The sequence below is a fragment of the Macaca thibetana genome, chromosome 3 (genome assembly GCF_024542745.1).
Source record: "Macaca thibetana thibetana isolate TM-01 chromosome 3, ASM2454274v1, whole genome shotgun sequence".
In the NCBI taxonomy this organism is placed as follows: domain Eukaryota; kingdom Metazoa; phylum Chordata; class Mammalia; order Primates; family Cercopithecidae; genus Macaca; species Macaca thibetana.
This window is the reverse complement of record NC_065580.1, coordinates 82,815,532-82,840,073: the sequence shown is the minus strand read 5'-3', so window position 1 is coordinate 82,840,073 and position 24,542 is coordinate 82,815,532. Positions and strand designations below refer to the sequence as shown.

At 33.4% G+C, this 24,542-nt stretch overlaps 1 protein-coding gene across 1 annotated transcript in view; it reads left to right on the top strand.

Moving 5' to 3' along the window:
* VWDE (von Willebrand factor D and EGF domains) overlaps positions 1-24,292 on the top strand; it is a 111,420-nt gene extending 87,128 nt beyond the window's left edge. Inside the window, exons 19-32 of the mRNA XM_050784819.1 lie at positions 922-1,141; positions 2,759-2,896; positions 5,509-5,649; positions 9,715-10,284; positions 11,191-11,286; positions 11,370-11,465; positions 12,476-12,571; positions 13,164-13,259; positions 14,907-15,002; positions 18,020-18,115; positions 18,209-18,304; positions 19,063-19,158; positions 21,737-21,840; positions 24,098-24,292. Of these exons, the coding sequence (XP_050640776.1) occupies positions 922-1,141; positions 2,759-2,896; positions 5,509-5,649; positions 9,715-10,284; positions 11,191-11,286; positions 11,370-11,465; positions 12,476-12,571; positions 13,164-13,259; positions 14,907-15,002; positions 18,020-18,115; positions 18,209-18,304; positions 19,063-19,158; positions 21,737-21,840; positions 24,098-24,112 (1,956 nt within the window). The 3' untranslated portion in view covers positions 24,113-24,292. The remainder of the gene's footprint in view (positions 1-921; positions 1,142-2,758; positions 2,897-5,508; positions 5,650-9,714; positions 10,285-11,190; positions 11,287-11,369; positions 11,466-12,475; positions 12,572-13,163; positions 13,260-14,906; positions 15,003-18,019; positions 18,116-18,208; positions 18,305-19,062; positions 19,159-21,736; positions 21,841-24,097) is intronic.
* The last annotated feature ends 250 nt before the right edge of the window (positions 24,293-24,542 follow it).

Genomic DNA, 24,542 nt, shown 5'->3' with positions numbered 1-24,542 from the left:
ATCTTTATAATTACATAAGTGTCACTGGATTCTTTTGCAATTTTAACAACTTTATTTGAATTTAAAATATAAGCCATATTCCTAGTTGTAAAGAGCAACAAAGTTATTAAACATTGTATGGAAAATTAAACTGCCAAAACTTTTGACTATTCTTTGTAAGAATTTAAAACCTTAGAGAGTCTCAAGCCCAGAAGCACAGATATAAATTAATAATTTCTTTACTGTTTTATTCTGCACTTCCCTGTAACAAGGAGAAACTCCACCTTCATGAAAGATGTGTGATTAATCTAAGATTGATAATTATACCCTCTTCCATCAAGTGAAAGGGCCTGAGATGTTGAATTAGAAATCAAGATTATAAATACGACTTGAGATAACTAACTGGCAACTATAATTCCTTTCTTTATTGGCTTTTCTTTTGATTATGTCAGTCATGAGCACTTAATACTTACAAACCCTTTATGTGTCCATTGTTTGTTTGAAACTTGGAACACACTTTTACACTGAAGTAATATTGTGAAGAGCAGCTGCGTTCTATGCCATATTAACCCAGTAATTCAGGAGATCATTTGCTCTCTACGTTTGTGAATAACCCAGGTGATTAACTGCCGTCCACTTTAATGATTTTTTTTTACGTTGTTCTACTTGCATGACAGAAATTGATCATCTTGTAACTTTTTTTTTAAGACAAGTTATCCTTAGTATTATATTGTGGTTTTGCACCTGGGAGTGGGCGTAATTGCCTTATTAAACTATTTTTAATATAATTTTATATTACATTTGTGTGTGTGTGTGTGTATCAAATATAAGTGATTTGGTCATACTTGTACATAAACACACATGCCTGTCATGATTTCTGCGGCATAAACTGAAGATAATTTTATTGAAAAATAAGACATTTCCTTTTTTTTTCTTTTGTAGGTGACTGTGAAGTCTTGTGATTGCTTGAATGGTGGATCGTGTGTGTCTGATAGGAACTTTCCTCCAGGGAGTGGAGTGTACCTGTGTGTCTGCTTGCCTGGCTTCCATGGTAGCCTTTGCGAAGTCAACACTAGTGGGTGCCAATCCAACCCTTGTGGTCTTGGCAGCTGTATTAGTGGTTTTCACAATTATTCCTGTGATTGTCCTCCTGAGCTCAAAGGTAAGATTTTGCTCCTCATAACAAATTAGAAAGAAAAACTCATTGAAACACACATCTACAGATCACTCAAGCAAATGTGTGGTCCTAAAGATTTTAGTACACATCTTTACAATTTTAATAAAAGTTATTACAAATATAATTAGTATCCATATCCCTTGTTCTTGTAAATTGTAAATTCCATACACTATTACAATTTTGCTAATTTTTATAACTGTTATAGCAATGTAGGAACCTGTTTTGCAGGTTTCTAAACATTCCTACCTATATTTGGTAGTGAGAAGTATATTAAAATGTATTACTATTAAGATATAATATGGAAAAATAAAGGAGTTATGCCAGAGAAAATACAAAAGTTACCACTTAAGAGAGATTTTACTGATAATTCATTGACTTAGAAATATCATGGTAAAAAGTTGAAATCAAATGAAATGTTAGCATATTTACTAACTCATTAATTGTCCTAAAATGTGTGATTACAGAAATATATGACTGCCAACCTTTAATTTCCCATGGCTTCTTAAAAACTCATATGAATACTTTCTTTACGTTTAATAGATGTAAATATTAAGTAAGTAAATATATAGTTAATGAGCTGATATTTTTCTTGAAGACACCTATTTTAACAATACAGTAGAACTGAGCAGAATATTTATGTGTCTTCTAATTTTCTTCAGCACTTTTTTTTTTTTTGAGGCGGAGTCTCGCTCTGTCACCCAGGCTGGAGTGCAATGGCATGGTCTCAACTCACTGCAAGTTCTGCCTCCTGGGTTCACGCCATTCTCCTGCCTCAGCCTCCCGAGCAGCTGGGATTACAGGCACCTGCCACCATGCCTGACTAATTTTTTTTGTATTTTTAGTAGAGATGGGATTTCACCATGTAGGCCTGGATGGTCTCGATCTACTGACCTCGTGATCTGCCCGTCTCAGCCTCCCAAAGTGCTGGGATTACAGGTGTGAGCTGCCACGCCCCACCTCTTCAGCATTTTAAAACAAAAATTTTATCATTTGGAACTATGAATATTGGTCTCTTTTCTACTCCACTGTAGACTATATTTGAAAGAATTCAAATGTTGATTGCCTCATAAATTTTAGTATAATAAGTGCTACCATCCATATATGACTGAATTTATTCATTCAGATGAGTTGTTAAGCATTTCAGAGTACCACATCAACTCAAAAACTTTGACTAAGGACAGACCGACTTTCCTAACATAAACAATTTTCGTAACTAGACTAAACAATTTGGCCTTAAGTTGAACAACCATCCTAAATAACTTTTAACAATTACTGACTTTTTAAACAAAATTCCAATTATTGCTGTAATATGAAACTTTTTGCCTCAAATATTAATGGAAATCTTAACTCATCTTATTTACAAAACAAAATTGTATGTACTTGAAAGGTCTGGTTTAATATTAAATTGAATATAATTAGTGACTTCATATTTGAGTATACAGTAAGTTTTAAAAATAGCATACTTCTATCCTCATAATGCATAGCAGCCCTTTTGGGGTTAGAAGGACAGATATGAAAAGTAGAAGTTATATAATAAGCCAATTGGACATACAATGTTTTTCAAATTAAATAATTTGAGCTCTTGACCTATATTTTGTACAGGCAAAAATTGCCAGGAGGATGTTGATGAGTGTGACTCCAAGCCTTGCTTTCAGGGAGTAGAATGCCTGAATACCTTTGGTTCCTATCATTGTGGTTCATGTCCAAAAGGATTTTATGGGGATGGAAAAATATGCCATGGTAAAAGTTCTTATTTTCTGCTATGAGATTTTTTTTTGCTGCATTTAATTATTTTTTAATAGCATAGTTTCTGTTTTTGACTCATGTATTTATTCAGTGTAAATGAATTAAGTGTCATGCATTGAACTAGATACAAAGGATGCAAAAATATGTAAGACATGTCCTCTGACTTAATAAGTAAAGTGTAACACCAGGGAATATGACTAGTAATTACACAGTACAATAAAGTGTTCTGTGTCTTTTGATAGAAATCACAAAAGGGCTAGTAGAAATACTACAAAGGGAATCTTATCTACCTGAAGAAATAGTGAAAAACTTTTAAAAAAGGAAGTGACTAGACTATACTAGACACATGAGAACTGAATCTGATAGATCAAGAGAGAGAAAGGCATTCCAGGCAAAAGCAACAGCAGGAGCAAAGGGACAGAAGCAGGTAACATCACAGCACTCTGGGCAACCATTGTGAATAGTTCAGTGTGCCTGGAATATAGGAAGAAAGGGGGGCTGCTACAAGAGTTAGAGCTAGAGAGGTAAGCAGTAGCAAGACCACATAAAAACCATGGAGACTCCCTTAAAATTTTGAAGTAGGAGAGAAACACGATACAGTTTACCATGTGAGATAGTTTAAGAAGTAGTGTGTAGGATGGACCACTTGTGGGTAAGGAACTGTGTAAATCTAAAGGTGGGAAGAGTTAAGAAAATATTTCAAATATATAGGAAAAAGATGAAGATATACTAACCTAAGATGAGGTAATGATGAAAGGGATACTAAAGAAGCAAGTTGATTGTACTTGGTCAGTGACTGGGATTAGTATGATGAGAGAAAGAGATTCATTAAGTTTTAAGTGTTTGATTTTAGTGAATGGGTGTGTACAATTTGCATTTACATTGCTATGGATGAAACTGCGTCCCCCCAAAATTTATGTGTTGAAGCCCTAACTCCAGGTGTGGCTATATTTGGAGAAAGGAAGTAATTAAGGTTAAATGCGGTTATAAGGGTGGAGCCCTGATCCCATAGAATTAGTATCCTTATGTGAAGAGACACCAGAGAGCTTGTGATATATGGACAGATCAAGAAAGCGGCCGTCTTCAAGCCAGGAAGAGAGCCTTCACCAAAAACTCAACCAGCCAGTCTGATCACTTTGATCTTGGATCATTGAACCTCCAGAATGGCAAGATAATTTCTGTTGTTTAAGCCTCCCAGTCTGTGGTATTTTCTTATGGCAGCTCAAGCTGACTAAGACACGCAAGCAATGTATTGGAAGAACAAGTTGTTTTGGAGGGGAATTATAATGAATTCAGTTTGGATGCACAGAAACTTTTACTATGGAATATCCATGTGAGCTCAGAAAGGAGGATTAACTTGAAAATATAATTCTTAGAATCATCAGCTATGTCATAGAATTGTTCAGGGAAAACCCTTAGATTTAGAGGAAAGTGGACAAAAAAAAATTGGTGAGCATCGACATTTTAAAAGATTAAAAGAGAAAAAACTAAGTTACAGAAGACAGTGTTGAAGATCCATACCTTGGGTTTAATTAAGTGAATGGGACCCTCTTTGATGACATTATGTACTAAGGAAGCAGCAGCATCTTGTGCTTCAAATTGGGCTGAGCCTGCCTAGCCCCACAGATATGAGCAACACTACAATATAGGATGGTAAGGGGAATTCTCTACTTCTGCTTCTCACATTTACTCCTGAATATCCCATCCCTAATATTCACACCTTCCACTCTAATAAGTGATCTAGCAGTATTCTTTCCCAGACAAGCCCATTTCTTCAATAAAAACTTCATTCAGTGGCATTTAAGAGAAAAACAAGTTGAACCAAATCCCTTTACACATGAGTGACTAAATATGTTTCTTAACATTGTCAGCGTCATTTGTGTATTGTAGGAAGGAGCTTATTAATACAAAAGGATTTTTGGTTGTTGGTTGTGTTTTCTTAGTTTTATGATAGGCACCAGAGTCAATGAATATCAGCATGAATAAAGCACAGTGATTCTTGAGGTTATTGCTAACTAGTGGGGCACATAAGAATCAATAGCGTGAAGGACAAAGTTCTGTCGGCGAACCCAAACGGGCAAAATTGATTGGGTGGGTGAATGCAACTGAAGGAAAGTACATTAGCTTGGGCTGCCATAACAGACTGGGGGGCTTAAACAACAGAAATTTATTTTCTCACATTTCTGAATGTTGAAAGTTCAAGATTAAGGTGCGAGTAGGGTTGATTTGTGGTGAGATGTCTCTGGTTTGCAGACTGGCCACGTTCTTACCAGGTCTTTCCTGCATGTGTGGTATCTCTTCCTCTTTTTGTAAGGACACCAGGATTAGGTGCCCCTCTTACGATCTCATTTAATCTTTTACCCCCTTAAAGACTCTGTCTCCAAACACAGTCACATTTAGGAGTAGGGATTTAACATATGAATTTGGGGGGGACACAATTCAGTACATACCAGAAAAGTGGGCAGAAGAGATGACATTTAAGCTACTTATTTAATCTAATTTGCAGATTTCCATCCAAGTGGCATTCGTATTGTATGTTCTTATTTGTGGTGCTTTGGTTGTATAATAGTTTTAGTCTCATCTGTTTTTCTTGTTCTCATTTACAGTTGAAACACAGTTTTTAAATAAATTTACTACACACACTGTGGTTCTCACAAGATCTGATAAAAGTATAAATAAGGAAGAGGATGATAAAGATGCCCAAGGGAGAAAGAGGCATGTTAAGCCAACAAACAGAAATGCCCTTAGTAAGTAATGGTCATAGTTAAAATCTAATGACAAGTAATTCCTCTTGTTTGTTTTCTAAAAGACCAACATATTTATTCGCTCAGGTATTTTTATTTTTAGAAAGATCACCTAAAGGTTATATAATGCGGTTTAAAATTTATTCCTTCTCTTGCTAATCTATTCAATCATCTGGGTTATATTTTAGAAAAAAATGCATTTATGTCCTCTAATGGGACAAAGCATCGTTTAAAGTGATTTCGGAGAAGCTAATGGTTGGAAGTGACTATTTCAAACTTATGTTTTATAAATCCCTGGAAATTGGTCATCCAGTATCTGCTCAAACCCTAAAAGTGAGAAGAAGTTCACTGTTTCACAAGGCCTTACCTGTGTCATAGTGCTTTCTTAATAGCCCTCATTTGGTTCAATCATTCTGTGATTGTCTTCATAAAGTTCTTGTACATTTCACATCGACTTTCTTTACACCTTTGCATTCGGTATTATCAAATGTTATTGTGAATGGATTATCTCTCAAGATATTTTTGATTCCTGGAACCTAGGAAATGTGTCTTGATTTTCATATTATTCCTGTGTTGTCATGTTACTGAATACTCTGATGGTTTATAGTGGATTCTCTTTCTTGATTTTATTGACAGACAATAATTGTTTTTTGCAAATAGGGAGTTTTGTCTGCTATTCTTATTTACTTTCTAGTCTCAATAGTGAGATTTAATTTATACTTATAATGTGCCAGCACTAGGCAGACATTTTTTGTGTCTTACCTCATTAAATCCTCATAATAGCTATTTACAGTAACTGTTATTACTTCTATTTTACAGATGACTAAACAGAAACATAGAAGGGTTAAGTAATGTGTTCAGATTATGGAGTTTTAAACTACAGAAGAGAGTTGAGCCTGAGCAATCTAACTGAAGAGACCAGGGTCTCAAACTTACACTCTTATTGCAGTGTAGTGTACCTCTAGTACAAAGCCTGTAGGGAAGGGAAGGCTTTGTTAATGGTATGGGAATTCTTCTCTGGTTTCACTATTGACTATGATATCACTGTAGTTTCTGCTTGATACCCTTTATCCAGTTAATGAATTTTCCTTTTATTAGTTGCTTTTCCAGAATTCCTAGTTTTAAATCAGGAGTGGGTTTTAAATGTTATCAAATGCTTTTTCAGCATCATTTATTACTTGCTATAATTGCAGTTAACAAAGTTTCCTTAGACTAATTTTCTCACAATATTTAAAACCAATAATTAATACGTATTATATTTCAACATCATTATATATTTTCCATATTGTCTTTATGCAATTATATCATATAATTATGTTAATAGATACAAGTCTAATCCTGATATATTTTCCCATAAATGTACTGCTACTTTTGATTTGCTAATATTTCATTTGAATTTTTTATATAATGTCACAAATATATTGACTATATGATTATTCCACTTTAATAAAGTGTTTATAAAACTTTTCATCTTTTTTTGTACATTGCAGCAGTTTTGAAAACACTGTTCCCTTAACTATTTGGTAAAATTTTTTCATTAGATTATCTGTCCTCGCATCATTTTGGGTAGTAAGTTTAGATTGTTTTCCTATTTTCATCAATGTTTGTACCTCCTCTTTAGTCAATTTAATCATTTGTATTTTGCCAGAAAATCATTTGTCACATTTAGATTTCAAATTCTTGTATACAATTACATGTAATATTCTTGTATAATTAAAATTGTCTTCTTATATGTAGCTTTTTCACTTTCCTCATCTCCAAAGTTGTTTAGTTATATTTTTCCACTGTTACGGTTTTTGATTTTTCCTAGACAGCAGTTGCCAAACGTTATCTATTTAATTGGGATTAATTTTTTCAAATAATCATTTAGATTTGTCTTTCTGCTAATTGGTATCCTTTTGCTCTCCTTTTTTATTGATTTGTAGGGTTACTTTATATATTCTGGCCACCTTGTATATTCAGATCCCATACATAATCTGTACTTGAAATTATTGTGTTTATCTCTGCGGTTTGCCTTTATCTGTGTTCTGTTTTTTATGAAAGCATTAAATTTTATGTAATCAAGTAAATATATTTTTAAATATTTTATTTATAGCTTTTTAAATAGATACAAGTCTAATCCTGATATGTTTTTCCATAAATGTACTGCTACTTTTGATTTGCTGGTATTTCATTTAAATTTTTTATATAATGTCACAAATATATTAAGGATCTCTCAAAGTTTAAGTTATAAATATGAACTCTTAAATTATCTTTTAGAGCATTTATTATTTTATATTTTATATTTAGTTTTTAATTCCTTTGAAACTTGTTACTTTATGATATGAAGTAGAGGTCCAATACTTTTTTTTCTTCCAGGTGAATAACAATTATGTAGTACCATATATAAAATAAGCCACATTGAATTTAAATATCATATTTTTATTTAAAATCCCTTATATGTTGAGATATATTTCTGAGTTTTCTATTATGTTATTTTCTAATAGTCTTTTTCTATACCAATAATACATTGTTTTGATTAGTGTGGCTTTATACTATGTTTTAATATCTGTAAGGCCAATATCTTCTCATGATTCTTGTATTCTGTAATTTTTTTTCTATCTCTGATATATACCTTCATAGGAACATCAAATCATTACATTTCAAAAAAAAATGTACTTTACTAACAGGCATTGGCTAACATATGCTCTTTTCTTACTTTCTTCAATGGTAATTTTTGCAATCTGCAGTTTCAAATTCTTCTCTGCTTCTTTGTCCGATTCTCACAATAAACACAATAAAAACTCACCTAAGGAGAAGGTTCACGTAAAGCAATTTGGTTCTGGAAGGGGTCCCTTCTGTGTACAGAGACTGAGGGAAGGGGACACTGACTTGGCCCAGATCATCTAAAGCAGGTCTTCTGGGGAGTGCTAGTCCAGGACCTTTTCTGTATTTTTTTTTTTTTTTTTTGACACTTAATTGTGCTTACCTTATTGCCCTTATTTATTTTTGGGGCTATATTTGGTGCACTCTTGTTTCTATTAGTCTGAACCCACATACTTTTTATGTTTCAGGAAGTCCTCACATTTTAAAAAAATCTTTTATTGCACTTGTTGCCAACTATGTTAAGGATTATTTTTGTTGTTTTTTGGTTCATTTTCTTCTATCTTTTTCTGGTTTTGATTTGATTTGGCTTGGCTTTCTCTGTTTTTATATTTTAACACCTTTGAGAATTGCTTTGCATGAAAACAGTGCAAAATCAAACCCTAAATTTGCAGTAGAAAGTATAACTAGAAAAACATACCTAATCACTGCTTAAAATGTGTCCTTACTCTAAAACTCATTAGATTTTTCGATACCAAATAAGTAAAAATGTGTTATAAGGAAATGAAGTATTTTGGCAGGGAGAAATAAACAATGACACAGCCTCCCCCCCAAAAAAAGACATGTAAAAATATTTTAGTTTCTAGTTGAGCAATCAAGAAAGATAGGGGCATAAAATCTCATTTTATCACATTGGGAACATTATTAGAACCGTGGTTCCTTGCCTCTCATATATAATAGCATTTATATAAATTTCCAATTTTTACTTATACATTTAGCTCCGTCTTATTTACAGGCAAAATTACTTACTCCTCTGTGTTTCTGTAGGTTTCATTTTATTTTTGTCACTCTTGTAGTAGTTCTCAATGATTGTTTCATAGTGAATGGCTCACATGTCTGTATCTTTTACAATATTCTAAATTGCTCAGGGATAGGGGCTGTGCTTTCCTTTGTTGTGAGGCTCATGTGTATGAGGTGATCAACAGGTGTTTGTTAGCCATTTCAAAATCTTAATAAAATAAATTATCGTACTTTGACTTTTATACTATTTAACATTCTGGGTTATTTTGTGTATCCCAAAAGATTATAAGCTCCTTGAAGGCAGAAACAGTGTCATGATTTCTTATTAGTACACAGCTCCTACTACAGTGTTCAACAGTGTAGATACTAAATGAAGGAATGAATGAATTAATGTAAAATATTTCATGTAGCGAAGACTATTTATAAATGCTATTGACTCACATTTTTTGTTTTTTGGTTGTGTAGGTATAAATTTTCAGCCACCATCAACAGAATATTCACTAATTGGTACAAGATTTACTCCCACTCCCGCTACTGTCAAAAAGTTATTGAGCATGACTAATAACATCTCCCGCTCATCACTAAAATTAATTACAGCCCAAATGGATAATTCAGTAAAGGCCATTTCCCATCAGATATCAGATTTTGAGCATGTGGATCGTAGTCTCAGTACAAATCTCAGTCTGGGTGAGCTGGAAGTTTCTATGAAGAAAAGCAGCTCTTTAAGCATGAACCCAAACAGCACCCATGGCAAAGCAAAGGATGATATCCAGAACAACATCCAAACAGAGATGGGAGGGTATAATTCTCAAATTAGCAGGTCTTCCCAAGATTACACACAGTATGAAGATGAGTTTGTGTCGTCTATTACAAAAGCAATCACTATTTTGCCAGAAAAGTTTGGATCAAACAAAATATCACGTTGTGCTGACTCGCCTTGTTTTGTTGGTGTTTCCTGTGTGCCAAGCTCAGATGGTCACTTCAAATGTGGACGCTGCCCCTTTGGGTATTATGGAGACGGTGTCAATTGCAGAGGTAGTATGAAACTCTTCAGAAGATACAAAGAAAAGTATCTAATTCAAGTTTAAGTTATTACAAAGATATGCTTTTCTATTTACTAATTTCTATTTATTCCACTTTGTTAATTTGTTTCCATTTTATTTATTAATCATTTATACTGTATTCTTACCACATTTTGAAAGAACAAAGGTGGGTTTTCTGAGTTATTTATTAAAATCATGTTAATATTATAGAGTATTACAACTATATAATATATATTACAAATATATTGGAGTACTTTCTGTGTTCCAGGGTCTGTGGAAACATTTTGTATCAACTGTGTCATGTAATCCACATGAACCCACATATTGGGCATTATTTTTCCCATTACACAGATGAGGAAACAGAGCTTTGGAGTGCCTACTGAATTTCCTAGCATTAACCAGCTAAGCAGATAAAAGATGTCAATATAGATCTGATTAACACTGTGGTCTGTGTTCTTTTCAGCTCACAGCGGGCATTTAGCACTTCAAATTCTAATTCTGGTATATTTGCTTATTTGCATGAAGTAGGTTTCTCTGTAATCTTTCCAGCTCTTTTGAGATTACAGCAAGTCATATATCACTTTAATTTTAAAGGCATTATTTCTATCTTCTCACAATTATTAACATTGCTTTCTCTGATGAAAATCAACTTTTTGGCTTTGACAACATAAAAGCTGTCTTGTGTTATTGTTTTGCTTTGTGTTTTGGCTTGTTTGAGACTAAACTTAAGCAAGAGAGTTCTTGTGTTCTTGTGTTCTTGTGTTCTCAGTATTATCTGGAGGGGCTATTAGTTAACTATTCAAATTTCAGAGACTTTTGCTTCTATTATAACTAAGTCTGTGGCAATATGTATGTTCTATTTTAGTAATCAACCTTTTTTTCTTTGATTTTTTTTTAGCCATTTGTAGATATCCATGTGGAAAAAGTAGGGAGTGTGTTGCCCCAAACATCTGCAAATGTAAACCTGGTTACATTGGTTCTAACTGCCAAACTGGTAGGTAACATCATTCATTAGTTTGCATGATACATTTTATTTGGTAATTGATATGTCTAAAACCTGGGCTTTATTTTATACAGCTCTTTGTGACCCTGATTGCAAAAATCATGGAAAATGTATTAAGCCTAACATTTGTCAGTGTCTTCCAGGACATCGTGGAGCAACCTGTGATGAAGGTGATAATTCAAATTAAAAATCAAATATAAGCCTAAAATATAGCATAATTTTCTTTAAAAATCGTTTTACAAGACAATTCAGTTTTACTGTGTATATACTAAAATATTCTTATCAAAGCTGGTATAGGACTCTATATTTTAAAATACTTATGAAACATAATTTATTCAAAGATTCTAAAGAATTAAATTTCTTAAATCAGAGATTGAAGGAGCAATAGATTATTTGTGATTAGTAAAATTATCCTCTGAAATGATTTGAGGTTTAGTTATAAGGTACTATATATCTACAAATATTTTAGCTTCAAGCAAAAGACAGCTATTGAATGACCTACCAAATATGGTTCAAAGAAAGTGTTAAATGCCAAATACTAGAAAATGTAAAGTAGTAAGAAGAAATCTAAAATGTGAATTTTTAAAAATGCATCTATAGTCACATAATTGCATTGCTTTGGTTTAAATCTCAAGTGGAAAATGTATGAAATAGCGTTCCTAAAGTGGATGATACTTTAAATAAATAAGTTGTTTATTTTAAAATAATATGTGAAAAGATAGTTTGGTAGATGGTGCATATAATTATGAAGAAGCTGAGAGCCATGTTAAATGTTTTTATGGCAAGGCAAACTACAAATTAACAAAGTAAATTTAGGGTGAAATAACAGAAACAGTCAATATAAATAGCATACGAAAATAACTATAGAACTATAGGAAAGCTCTATTTGTAAGGCAGGAATACGTAAGTTCAGATCTCACTTTTCAGAAGAGGGCTAAGGTCCTGTATTTCCTTCCAGTTAACAAAAAGTTTTATTAATCAAAGCATGCTGCTGATTTGTAAGTGTTTCCAGTGTGAATTAATATGGCCGGTCCCACAGACCTAAATTTTGTAGTAAAAGAGAACTTAATGTATTATAAATTGCTATTACAACAAGATTTTATTGTGACAGTGCTTTATAAATATAAACTGACTTTTTAAAAATTAAGAACTGACTTAATAACATAATCTGTTTCTGCAGAACATTGTAACCCACCTTGTCAACATGGTGGCACATGCTTGGCTGGGAATCTCTGCACTTGTCCTTATGGTTTTGTAGGACCAAGGTGTGAAACAAGTAAGCAAAACTCTCCTGCTGTCTGATATAGTGAAACTGCTTCTTTGAATAGTTGGTGGCCTTAATGCTACATGAAATGAACCCAAACTCTAAGTAAAGAACACACATTGATGATTGATGACAACAGTTACCGTCCTGCATAGCACTGGCATCAACCACAGTGGCCATTACTAAGATAAAGAAGTTTGTTTTGGGAAGTAACGTCACTCTGTTGCTCTTCATGACCTTTCTTTGAGAAAACAGGAATTCAAATTTGTTAAATTGCATGTAAATTTCTTTTAAAATTTATGTCTATGACTGCTTTCATCAATAACTAATACTTTTCCCAAATAGTCAAGTCTTGTTTACCACTTGGCTCAATGGTTTTCTACTTTTTCCATCTCTATTAACCAAAAATGAAATAAAATAAAATAACTGAAAGTGAGAATCAGAAAGCATTTTAAACCCAAATATAAATTATATTTTACTTTTCTCTGTGATCTTATTAATTAGCAGATGTGATTGGCAGTTATGAGCTAGCTAGATAAAAACCAACAATATGACTACTCCAAGCCTAATCTTTCTTTTTTTTTTTTTAATTCTATGATCTCAGTGGTTTGTAACAGGCACTGTGAAAATGGAGGCCAGTGTCTTACACCAGATATTTGCCAGTGCAAACCTGGCTGGTATGGACCCACCTGTAGTACAGGTAAAATGGGAAATATTTTCAATGAACATGTCAATTAAAAGTTACAATATGCCAGTGTCCTGAAGACGTGCACCTAAGAAACGTAAAACTGACCTGACAAGACAGGAATGAAGTTGTTATTTCAGACAGATTTTTAAAACTCTTTCATCTTCATTCCCTTTGTTTTTGTGTTGAACCATATGGTGTCTTACAGCTTTACTGTTATCTTATCCAACCAATACTGTTTTTGCTTTTATATTTCCCTCATTCACCTACCTTGTGGTGAAGAGAAATGAGTTGAACCTTCTAGGTCTCTTTTAAGTTTTTCATCACAATACAAACACCCTATTTCATTAAATATCTAAGCAATTCTGAATTAAGTGCATACCCTTCATGTTATTCTATTTATTTATCACAGTATCAGACTTGTTTTGTTTTTTTTTTTTTTGTTTTTTTTTTTTTGAGACAGAGTCTTGCTCTGTCACCCAGGCTGGAGTGCAGTGGCGTGATCTTGGCTCACTGTAACCTCTGCCTCCCAGGTTCAAGCGATTCTCCTGCCTCAACCTCCCGAGTGGCTGGTATTACAGGAGTGTGCCACCATGCCCAGCTAATTTTCATAATTTTAGTAGAGATGGGGTTTCACCATGTTGGTCAGGCTGGTCTCGAACTCCTGACCTTGTGATCCGCCCACCTTAGCCTCCCAAAGTACTGGGATTACAGGCGTGAGCCACTGTGCCCAGCCTAAGCTTGTTTCTTTGGCAGCAATGTTTGCAATTACCTATGTTTGATCTAATTCATTATAATCTAATGACTTTTTCTCAATGAAAGTGTAATTCAATGTTTATAGCTGGCCAATTATCTGTGAAGCATGATGCAAATGGAAACAAGGATCCATTTGGTTTTTGCCCTGATTTCAAGTCACATACTGTTAGTGACAGAGACATGGGATACAATTATGAAAGAAACTATGATACAAGTTGAGTTATGATAAGTAATGTTATTGAAACACAGTTCCTTAGAAGCAGAGAAGGAAGAAATTAATTTTGGCAAGTGGAGTGAGGAAGAAAATAGTATTTATAGTAGATGTTGGTGAATGGGTAGGATCTAGGGTGAAAAATAAAACTGGGGATGTCTTTCAAAGCCAAACAAAAATAAAGAAACAAAAGCAAAGAATGTTTTTGAGTGTGCTAGGACTTGAGTGCCATGTCCCCATTTTAATTGGGAAGACGATAAAGAGGTGTGCATGGCTACATGTATTTGAGCAGATTACAAACCATCCTGTTGACACTGTTGAATTGTCTTCTCTTAACTTGCAATCATTTCTTCTAGCTTACTGATGGCATTCTGAATTCTAATGGTAGCCTCTACATTCTTGATAGAGCAGGAGCACTGTCATCTTGGACAAACACCGCCACTTTAAATTCCAGCTCCCTTTCTAGCTTTTCTAAGCTTAGTGTTATTTGTAAACTTAATGAACATACTTTCAAAGCGATTATCCAGTAATTTCATTCCTCTTATGTTTGGCAAAGTCTAATTAATTATACATTATGGGTTTTACTTGCAGTAAAAATAAAATATTTCATTATGCACCATTTTGTACTTCTGTGCAGCTTTCATTTTTTAAATAATAAAACTTTTATGGTCTCTTTTCCTCCTGCTGTTTATTAGCTTTGTGTGACCCTGTTTGTCTCAATGGTGGTTCGTGTAATAAGCCAAACACTTGCCTCTGTCCAAATGGATTCTTTGGTGAACAGTGTCAGAATGGTAATTAATCTTTCTTTGTTTGTAAAAAGGGCAAATGGAAAGTTAGACATCAACAGAGCTCTGAGTAAACATGAGACAAGTTTCAAAGGGAAAGATGCAATTTTCCCCCAGAATTCTTGTAATGTTTCAAGTATGCCCACCAAATTACTAGCTTACAAAACTATATCAAAGTTATTATGTAAAATGGTTATATTTACTCAAAATATTGAATCTCATACCTTGGCACCTCTCTGTGCAGTTTTGTAGTACCAAGGTGTGAAACAAATAAGCAAAGTCCTCTTGTAGTCTATTATAATGAAATTGTGTCATTTCTGTGATACAGCAAAAATGTTTGATTTATAGTCAATCTACTGTCCACTATTATCCCATAATCTCTTTTCACCTTAGTTTCATTAAACATTTATGAAGAATCACCTACGCACAGCACTATGCAAGAAGATACAGAGACATAAAAATGCATTGTTTTTCTCTTTCACGACTTATTATTTTAACACTTTCCCTCATATAATTAATGTTACAGGTTATTTTCAGAATAATGGGGATGTTTTGAGGGTATGAATTAATGTCAACCAATAATATGTAATGTGTATTTTCTGCATCTTCATATTTTCAAGTTTATAAAAAATGTAGAGTAGACTTTTACTATAGAACATGTCAGAGTATTTCCATAATTTAATTCCTAAAATTCAGATGTTCCTTGCCACAATGCACTTTGATTTGCAATTCTATTTATTTTATTTTGGATGTTGGCTAGGATTCTTAGGATGGAAATAAAGCAGAAAAGAAGCCATCACGCTAACACAGGATATACGGGCGTAGCAAATGAGTTCCTGTAATTCATATTCTTTTGAAGAAGCAGTTGGAGAAACAGAAATAAGTGAAGACTAAGTTAAGGGAAATCTTGAAAACTAGAAGACGATGGCTAAATCCATGCTGAAGAGTTATATATGTAGTTTTGAATGGAGAATGTAAGGAAGGAAATGAAAACTTTACATCTTTCATGCTACTTGAAGTAGATGTAAGATATAGTAAGAAAATTTGTCTAAAATGTATATGCCAGTTGTATAAGTGGATAAAAGAAGAAATCTCTCAATTATTAAACTGAATTAAAAATTATCTGTTGAACATATTCCATGATTTAAGGGCCAGAAAACAGATTATCATTGTGTGAAGAGAGTAGGTTTTACAATTAGCTTGCCTCCACGACTTTCTTGCTGGTATGGAAATTTACTTAAAGGCTCCATGGCTCAGACTTCCTGGCTTTCAAGTATGATCTAGACAGTTGCTATGACATGTAATTCTTATTAGATCTCATCTTCTTGTGAGCCTAAATGGTGGGAAGGGAAGATGGCACACACATTGAAAGTGATTGAATAAAATTAGGTGGAATATAAAGTCATATGAAAAACATATACTGTGTGCACTATAGAATTTTAAAAAAGGAAGATAGAAATTGAGCTAAAAACATCACAAAACAGTTAAACTACTAAACTAGTAAGCAAGGCTTAGGATGTATGGCTGGAGAGATGTTTAAATACACCTTCCAATTTGCTTCACCTCTTGGATTTCACATGGAGAGTGAATCCAATTACTTAGTCCACTTTAGGGTTTGGTGACAGAATGAGGCCTATAGATCTCATAAATAAATGTGGAGGGTGGATTTTCTCATAAACCTCCTTTTCCTAATGTGGGATAATGGGTAGATATGGCCAGGCTTAAATTGTATGCCCTTTGTATGTATTATTTTAATTATATATACTTTTTTGCATAAATAATTTATTTCTACACTCAAGTTTTTGTGGATAATTAATTACAGCAAGATTACCCATCATAAACAATTTGAGGAGCTTTTTTAACTTTTAAATTCCTAACCACAGGCATTTCCTATGGAGTTTTCATAGTAGAAAGAATATACGTTTTCTAATAAATAATAATCTTAAATTGTATAAAGGATAGGGAGTGGAAAATGTAAGAACATTTCTCAATAAAATGTCAGAGAAATAACAGTAGACTCAAACATGAGCCAAAAAAAGTTCAACCTAAAATACTGGAAACTGTTTGCTAAAAACTTGCAGTTATATTGTTACTATGAAGATCTATATTATTTCTATTCAAAAATCTATTTGAAAACAGTAGAATTTTTCTTACAGTTTTTGGAAATAAAGAAAGCAACTATTAATTCAAACTGGGAGTCAGTCCACACTAGTCTTATTAATACCAGTTAATTTGAAATTTATTTTTAAAATACAAACTAACATTTATTTACTTATTATTTAGGAAGAAATTAAATTTTAAATTTTCTAGACAGGTTTTCCTGTGTATTACTTAAAAGAAATGCCTGCATTTAATTTTCATGCCTGGAAGAAGCATGAAGTAATCATAACCCTCTCATAAAATTAATACATATTAACCTCTGCATTTCATAAAACAGAATTAAACACATAGGAGCTACCAGTAAGATATATTCAAAATTATCTAACAAATATTCTGAATAAAGTGAAGGATTTATTGTTAAAAAGATTTTTAGCAAGCATTCACAGGAATAAGTCACATATAAAGCTCTGCCTTCATAATCTCAGTAAGTACTCAAAAGTTAGTTTAAAAATGCTTTCTAAGTGTGTGGAAAAGTGTTGAGATTTGTCTATTTTCCACAAGAACAGGCACATTCTTATTTTGAGCTAAGTTTTGACTTATTTTCTGGGTTTTGTCTAGACCGTTCCATGCTTTATTGTATAGTGAAACATAAAGTTTATAATATATTCATTGTAATATGAAAGACTCAATTTGTTATGAACACTTAACCAATATATTTCAAATTGTGCTAACCCACTAGCAGCTTATAGATATAAGCATTGCATTTCATGATTTAGAAAGGACAGGTTTAATGAGTGATCTTTTATTTTAATAGCACATTTCTCTGCCTTATGGCCACATTGATGAAAAGCACATGATGCAATGTATCATATGTAATAATTGAATATGTAATATTCACAGATTGCTGCCATGTGTTCTTTTAGCTTTCTGTCACCCTCCCTGTAAGAATGGTGGCCACTGCATGAGAAATAATGTGTGCATCTGTCGTGAAGGATACACTGGTAGGAGATGCCAAAAAAGTAAGACATCATTAAATATATTTGTCAACTACAGGTAAAGCAAAGACAAAACTATTGAATTTAAGGGCTGACTTGTCATGCTTTTACCTTAAGGCATCTGTGATCCTATGTGCATGAATGGAGGAAAATGTGTGGGACCGAACACTTGCTCTTGTCCTTCTGGTTGGAGTGGGAAACGATGCAACACACGTAAGAGGAATATTCTTAAAACGCTGAAACTTTCGTCTTTCATGGGAATGTAAAACAGAATTTAAAACAAAGAGCATTTTTTTTTTTCACGTTTGCTTGCTTGGTCTTTTTAAAATTTTTGCATATTTATTCCTGCTTTAGGAGATACCTTTTTGAAACAGAAAGTTTTTACTCTTCTGAACTCATTCTTTCAGGTTAGCAGAAGAGGATATATTGTATTTTTCAGTTTTTCTACTGCACTTGCCAAGATAAATAACAAGATAAATAAGTCCTGAAGTCGGGGTCAGGGAAAGGTTTTAAAAAATTACTGACTTCTTGGCCCCACCTCAAACCATCCAGTTCTGAGTTTTCCAAGAGGAGGTAACAGTGCCACTCAGACTGGTTAGCTCCTGAGGGTGGCCGTCTTTATTCAAATGTTTCATTTTTTCCTTTCTATAAATTATTTTAAATTAGCCACTACTAGAATGTTTTGATCAAAGTGAAAAAATGAGAAGCAACATAGATGTCCAGCAATTGGAGAAAAGTTAAATCACGACACATTCAAACAGTGGAACATTTTTCAATTGTTAAGGTCACATTTTCCAAGAATATGTAGTGACATTCAAAAGTGTTCTTGATAAAATATTAGGGAAAAAAATTCTTCAATCACTTACCTGTAACTATTTCTTTTTTTTTCCTCTAATGAAAAGTTTCGTGGGTTATGGATAGGATTTGACTAGTAATTTAAAATTTTAACTTGTTTATATTTTGATTGGCAGCTATCTGCTTGCAGAAATGTAGAAACGGTGGTGAATGCATTGCTCCCAGCATATGCCATTGTCCTTCCTCCTGGGAAGGAGTGCAGTGTCAAATACGTAAGCCCACAGGATGCTTTTCCTACTATATGTTCTGAATTGGAATCTGTTATAATAATTAAAGTATAGCTATAGGACAAATCCATAGGGGGACAAAAACTCCAACATGCTGATCCTTTTTAAAAAATGATTTTAGAAATAAAACAAAAACTTACTAAATTTTATATCCGTTTAAAAGAAGAAAGTGTAGTATAACATATTAATAGTTTGTGTGACGAAGATAATTTCAAATTGTGGTCTGTGCGTTACCAATAAAGTTTCCCCAGGTAGGTCAAAGAAGGTGTTGATATATAGAAGTTTAAATATTATTTCATATTATAAGATAAATACATATTTATCATGGATACCTTAGAAAATATGGAAATGTATTAAAAATTAATCACTCTAGGCCAGGCGCGGTGGTTCACGCCTGTAATCCCAACACTTTGGGAGGCCGAGGCAGGCAGATCACGAGGTCAGGAGATTGAGACCATCCTGGCTAACATGATGAAACCCCGTCTCTACTAAAAATACAAAAAATTAGCCAGGCATGGTGGCGGGCGCCTGTAGTCCCAGCTACTCGGGAGGCTGAGGCAAGAGAATGGCCTGAACCCAGGAGGCAGAGCTGGCAGTGAGCTGAGACTGCGCCACTGCACTCCAGCCTGGGCCACAGAGAGAGACTCTGTCTCAAAAATAAATAAATAAATAATAATTTTTAAAAAAATCACTCTAAATTTCACCATCCAGAATTACTTTTGGTTTCTTTTTTAGAGTTTTAGTATATTTCCATCCAATATTAGTCATGAATTTCTACATAGGTGAAATCTTAAGACATAGAGGAAGATCAAATTTTATGCAATTTTGAAATATTTTGTGGAAACTTGCAATAACATGTTAAAATATCACCTATTATTAACTTAATGGGAAAAACTTGAAATTCCTCAAAATATTTCCAAATGGTTAATAATTATATAATTGAAAAATTGATGGCCAAGTGTATTGTAAACTGAAATTACACAGTTTTATTATGATATGCCTTTTTACTAGAAATAACGTACCCTCCATTTCAATGTCTTATGAACCACACCCTTGTTTCCATGCACCAAAAATTTTGCATGTAATTTTTGTGACTCTTAGACCCTATTTTATTAGTAATTGCTATTGTAATTTATACATTTCTTATCCTAGAAAAATATGCCAAAGTACTATCAAGTGCTGGTATTTACAAAAAAAATGTGTGCTCAAATATTGATAATCCAAATTGGAATTTAGATGTGATAAAATGCTAGAAAAAAAGAGTTAGCAACCTTGACTTGGGCTGCTTGTTCTGGAGTAAGCTCTATATGGACCATAAGAGAGAAGGATGAGAAGATGTTAAAAGCACATTAATGAGGAAATATGCTTCAGTGGTTGCAGATTGAGATTGTCTGAGCACAGCCTGAAGCTGTGCACCCTGTTTCTGCATCCTGCAGCATTTTTATGTGAATTTAAAAGTCATCCTACTTCAAATTCTTTATTTCGAACTATTGAGAAACTGTCTTAATATATTGATATTTCTTAAACAAAATATGTTACTACCATCTGTTGGAAAATTGTTGTAATAAAAATTCAAATCTATGATATCTATCATGTGAATGCTGTTTTCTTAGCTGTGGAGCCCTCATGGATTATACAACCTGCCCAATTGTATACAGCAGCCCTGATGAAAAGATACCCCGTCAATGTTGCATTTATCTTAAAGGACATATTATTCTTGAATGTGTAAGCTTCAAGTATGTGATATTGAAGCAGTATTTCTCCTATAAAAATAACTAGTATTATAATTTTATGGTATGCTCATTTTCACTCAATATTACTTGAAAGAATTTATGTCGTTTAAAAACAAAATTTAAAGCAATATATTAAGCTCCATAATTTAAATACTACAAAAATTCCTTTTACCTCCCTGCTTATGTTTAACATTTTAGTTATTTACAAGTTATCATTAAGTATTATAAGTATTTTCTTTCTACAGGTAGATGATAACTAGATTGAGATATTGAGATAATTGAGATAGATGTAGGTATTTTTAATTGCCTTGGGAAAGACTTCAAGGAAGAAATGTATGATATAGACAGTATGAGTATCTTTCAGGAATTTTCAGTCGAGTTATTTCACATTAAACTTCCAATGATAGTATAAAAATTGTCAAATTCTCCATACACTACCCGGTACTGGATTGTCTCTTTTAAATTTTTGCTTAATGTTAAAAAACAGATGATAGATGCTATCTTCTGTTAATGACTTGAGCTCCTCTAGAAAAAAAAAGATATATTTCAAATATTTTAAAATGTAGTCAATGAAATTTTTGTTTCTTTTAATAATATCTTTATAGAATTCCTAAAGTGTTGTTTGAGTTTTGGGTGCTTTGTTTTTGATGTGTACGTGTGCTCTGAAAGATGGGAGTGCATAGAACAGATCCATTCATTGATGGTTCATTAACAGATTCTTATGACTGCATTAGTGTTCAATCACCATATAGCCTCAGACCACTAGGATAGAATATGTCACAAGCATTTCATGTCAAAAGATGGTCATTCTAAAAATTTGTGTATTGCAGCAATTTGCAACCCAAAATGTCTTTATGGGGGCAGATGCATATTTCCCAATGTGTGTTCCTGCCGCACTGAATACTCTGGAGTCACATGTGAGAAGAAAATACAGGTATTTCAAAGTTTAAAGAGAAAATAAATTTTAGACATTGACATTTGCATATCTCTTCTACTTAGTAATTGCTACTAATCAATGTTTTATTTTCTCTTATTTCCAAAATAAAAAATAAAAGCATTTATTTGCCTCTAAAATTAAAAATTGTATCATTTTTGTGTTATGGTAGAGTTATTATCTAAAACTTTGATGTGTTTTTAAGGAATTTCAATGTATAGATATAACTGTCCAATGTAATGCAGTATTTCATGACACTGTAGTTGAGACAGCAAATATTCCACAAAATAGATTCAAGACACTTATCTGTAGAGCCATTGCTATAAAACACATATTTAAAAAGTTTCTGCAACCCTATTTCTTCACAGAGGATTAAACTGCATTTTGTTTGGTCTCTAATCTTAGATTTCCAAATATCAATAGCCGAAATATTATTTTCAGTCCTAATTCCTATACACACAAGGGTAGCTCTAATAATCTCTCTCCCTCTCATATAAACACACAGACACACAAATGCAGCAAACCTCTCAAAAATGTCTTAAAGTTAATCTGTAGGAGTTGTAATTTTAAAAGTCATTATATGCTATTTAGTACTTCAAAATGCCCCAGGGTCATGAATATAAAAGTATGCTGGAGTACTAGAATTTGACAAATGATTAGAAATTTTCTTCTTGAAGCTCGATATGGATCAATCTGGCTTGGAGACAATATGGATATATGTATAGTTTTCTCCGAGCACTGGTGTCATCCTGTAGGATTGGCTCCCATTATGAAAATAACCAGACCATAACAGGGCTGTGGTCTGAAAACTGGAAAGCAAAAGTTATTGAGTACTTATTTGATTAAATATTGTTTGAGAAAAATAAAAATAAAAGCTTCAGCTTCCTTGGGTTTGAAGGCAGCCTAAATACATATTATTTGATTTGATTTGATGTGAGATTTTTATGGCACAGAAAACCCTAGGACCTCTAAAGCTTTTTAACTCCACTTTGACAGTACTAAACTAGTGGCTGCTCTATATTCTATTTTATGTATGTATTTGCCATCTGAATCCTTTCTTATATGATCAATAGCAAATCATCTTTATCCCCATTAATGTTGCTTCTGAGAATGCATTTGAAATCACACTAAGGGGAAAAAATGCCAGAAGGCCATGGGGAAGGAAAAGGGGAGAAAAGGCTAAGCATGAGCACAATACGTCCTGTTCTACTGTAACCTGCTCTCCCAAGCTTCTAACTTCAATCTCATTCTGGCTTTCTTCTGTTGATCACTGGTGTCATTTTTTTTTTTTTCACTTGCTCTCGATATTTCTTTGGCTCCCACACATAGGTTAAAAGGTAAATTTCTCTTTAGTGGGGAAAAAAGCAACCACCATCCACGGGTATCCACAGAACCTCCAACTCCATCCTTTGCTCCCGTCTTCCCCACCTTCCCCAAAGGAGGGTTCCGGCTGGCTAACTACCTCCTGGCTCTTCCTCGGGCAACCTGAGATAGTGGATAAAAAAAAAGAAAAGGAGCTTACTGATTGGATTGCTAGAATTTCAATGAAAAAGAATTACTGGCTAGAGACAAGAAACACAGAGAAAGGGAAAATAAGCAAAGGAAGAAAAAGGTGCTAAAGAGGGTGGGTTGATAAAAGGCTTTGGGAAGCATCATAACCTCCTGCTTGTGGCTCAGTGCACTCACTCTGAGCCTGCCACTTAATTTGCTCTGTGATTTTAGTCAAGTTTAATCCCCTGAGTCTCAGTTTTCTCATCTGCAGTATGGCATTAATAGTAGCACCTAATCATAGGCTTATTGTAAGGATTAAATATGTTAATATATGTGAAATACCTAGAATGGTGCCTGGGACATAGCAAGCACTATGTAAGAGTTTGTAACTAATTACGTCGAATAGAGGAATAGAAAGAGGTGGAGAAAGAAAAGGATGGGCAATGCATTATGAGTATCAATGGTTTTTTCTTGAGGGATATTAAAACATTAATTCGTTTTATTGGGCATGGATGTTTCTAAAGTGTAACATTTTGCCAAGATGGAGTCACCTAGTATGCAAGCTCCATTTGATTATGACTGCTTGGACCTTAAATATAATCTTGATTAGATTTCAATTTTATGAAAACAGTATCGAACCTAGTGGCAAACAGAACCAAAAGAGCTTTATGTATCATGTCAGAGGGAAGGAGGCAACAAATAATGAGTATGCGTTAAATGATTTTATACTATTCATTGAAACACAATTTCCTTCTTCCTACTACAGATAAGACACCATTGAGTAGCATCAAGTATATGAATTACAAGCCTGTATCTTAAGAATGGAAATGTTTTGTTCAGAAAAAGTTGGAGATAACTTGAAGTTTATTTGAACATCATTCAAAAAATATCTTAAAGACTGAAGAAACTAATAAAATACATAATGATCTCAGTTGTAATCATTAGAGAAAAGCAAAGAAGAAATCCAGGTAATCTAAATTTGATGTTGAGATGGAATAGGATATTTACATATTAAGATGATGTATCTGATATTCCATCCATTCACAATATTTAATAAACTGAGTATTTTCTCAGCCCTGTGACTACGTCTGCATCATTAGTAGTCAGTCAACCTAATGGAAACCACTTGATATCATCCTGATAGATGATGTTTAATTCAGAACAAGGGGCTCACAGGACTATTTGAGGGATGGTGAATGAGGGTTGGGAGC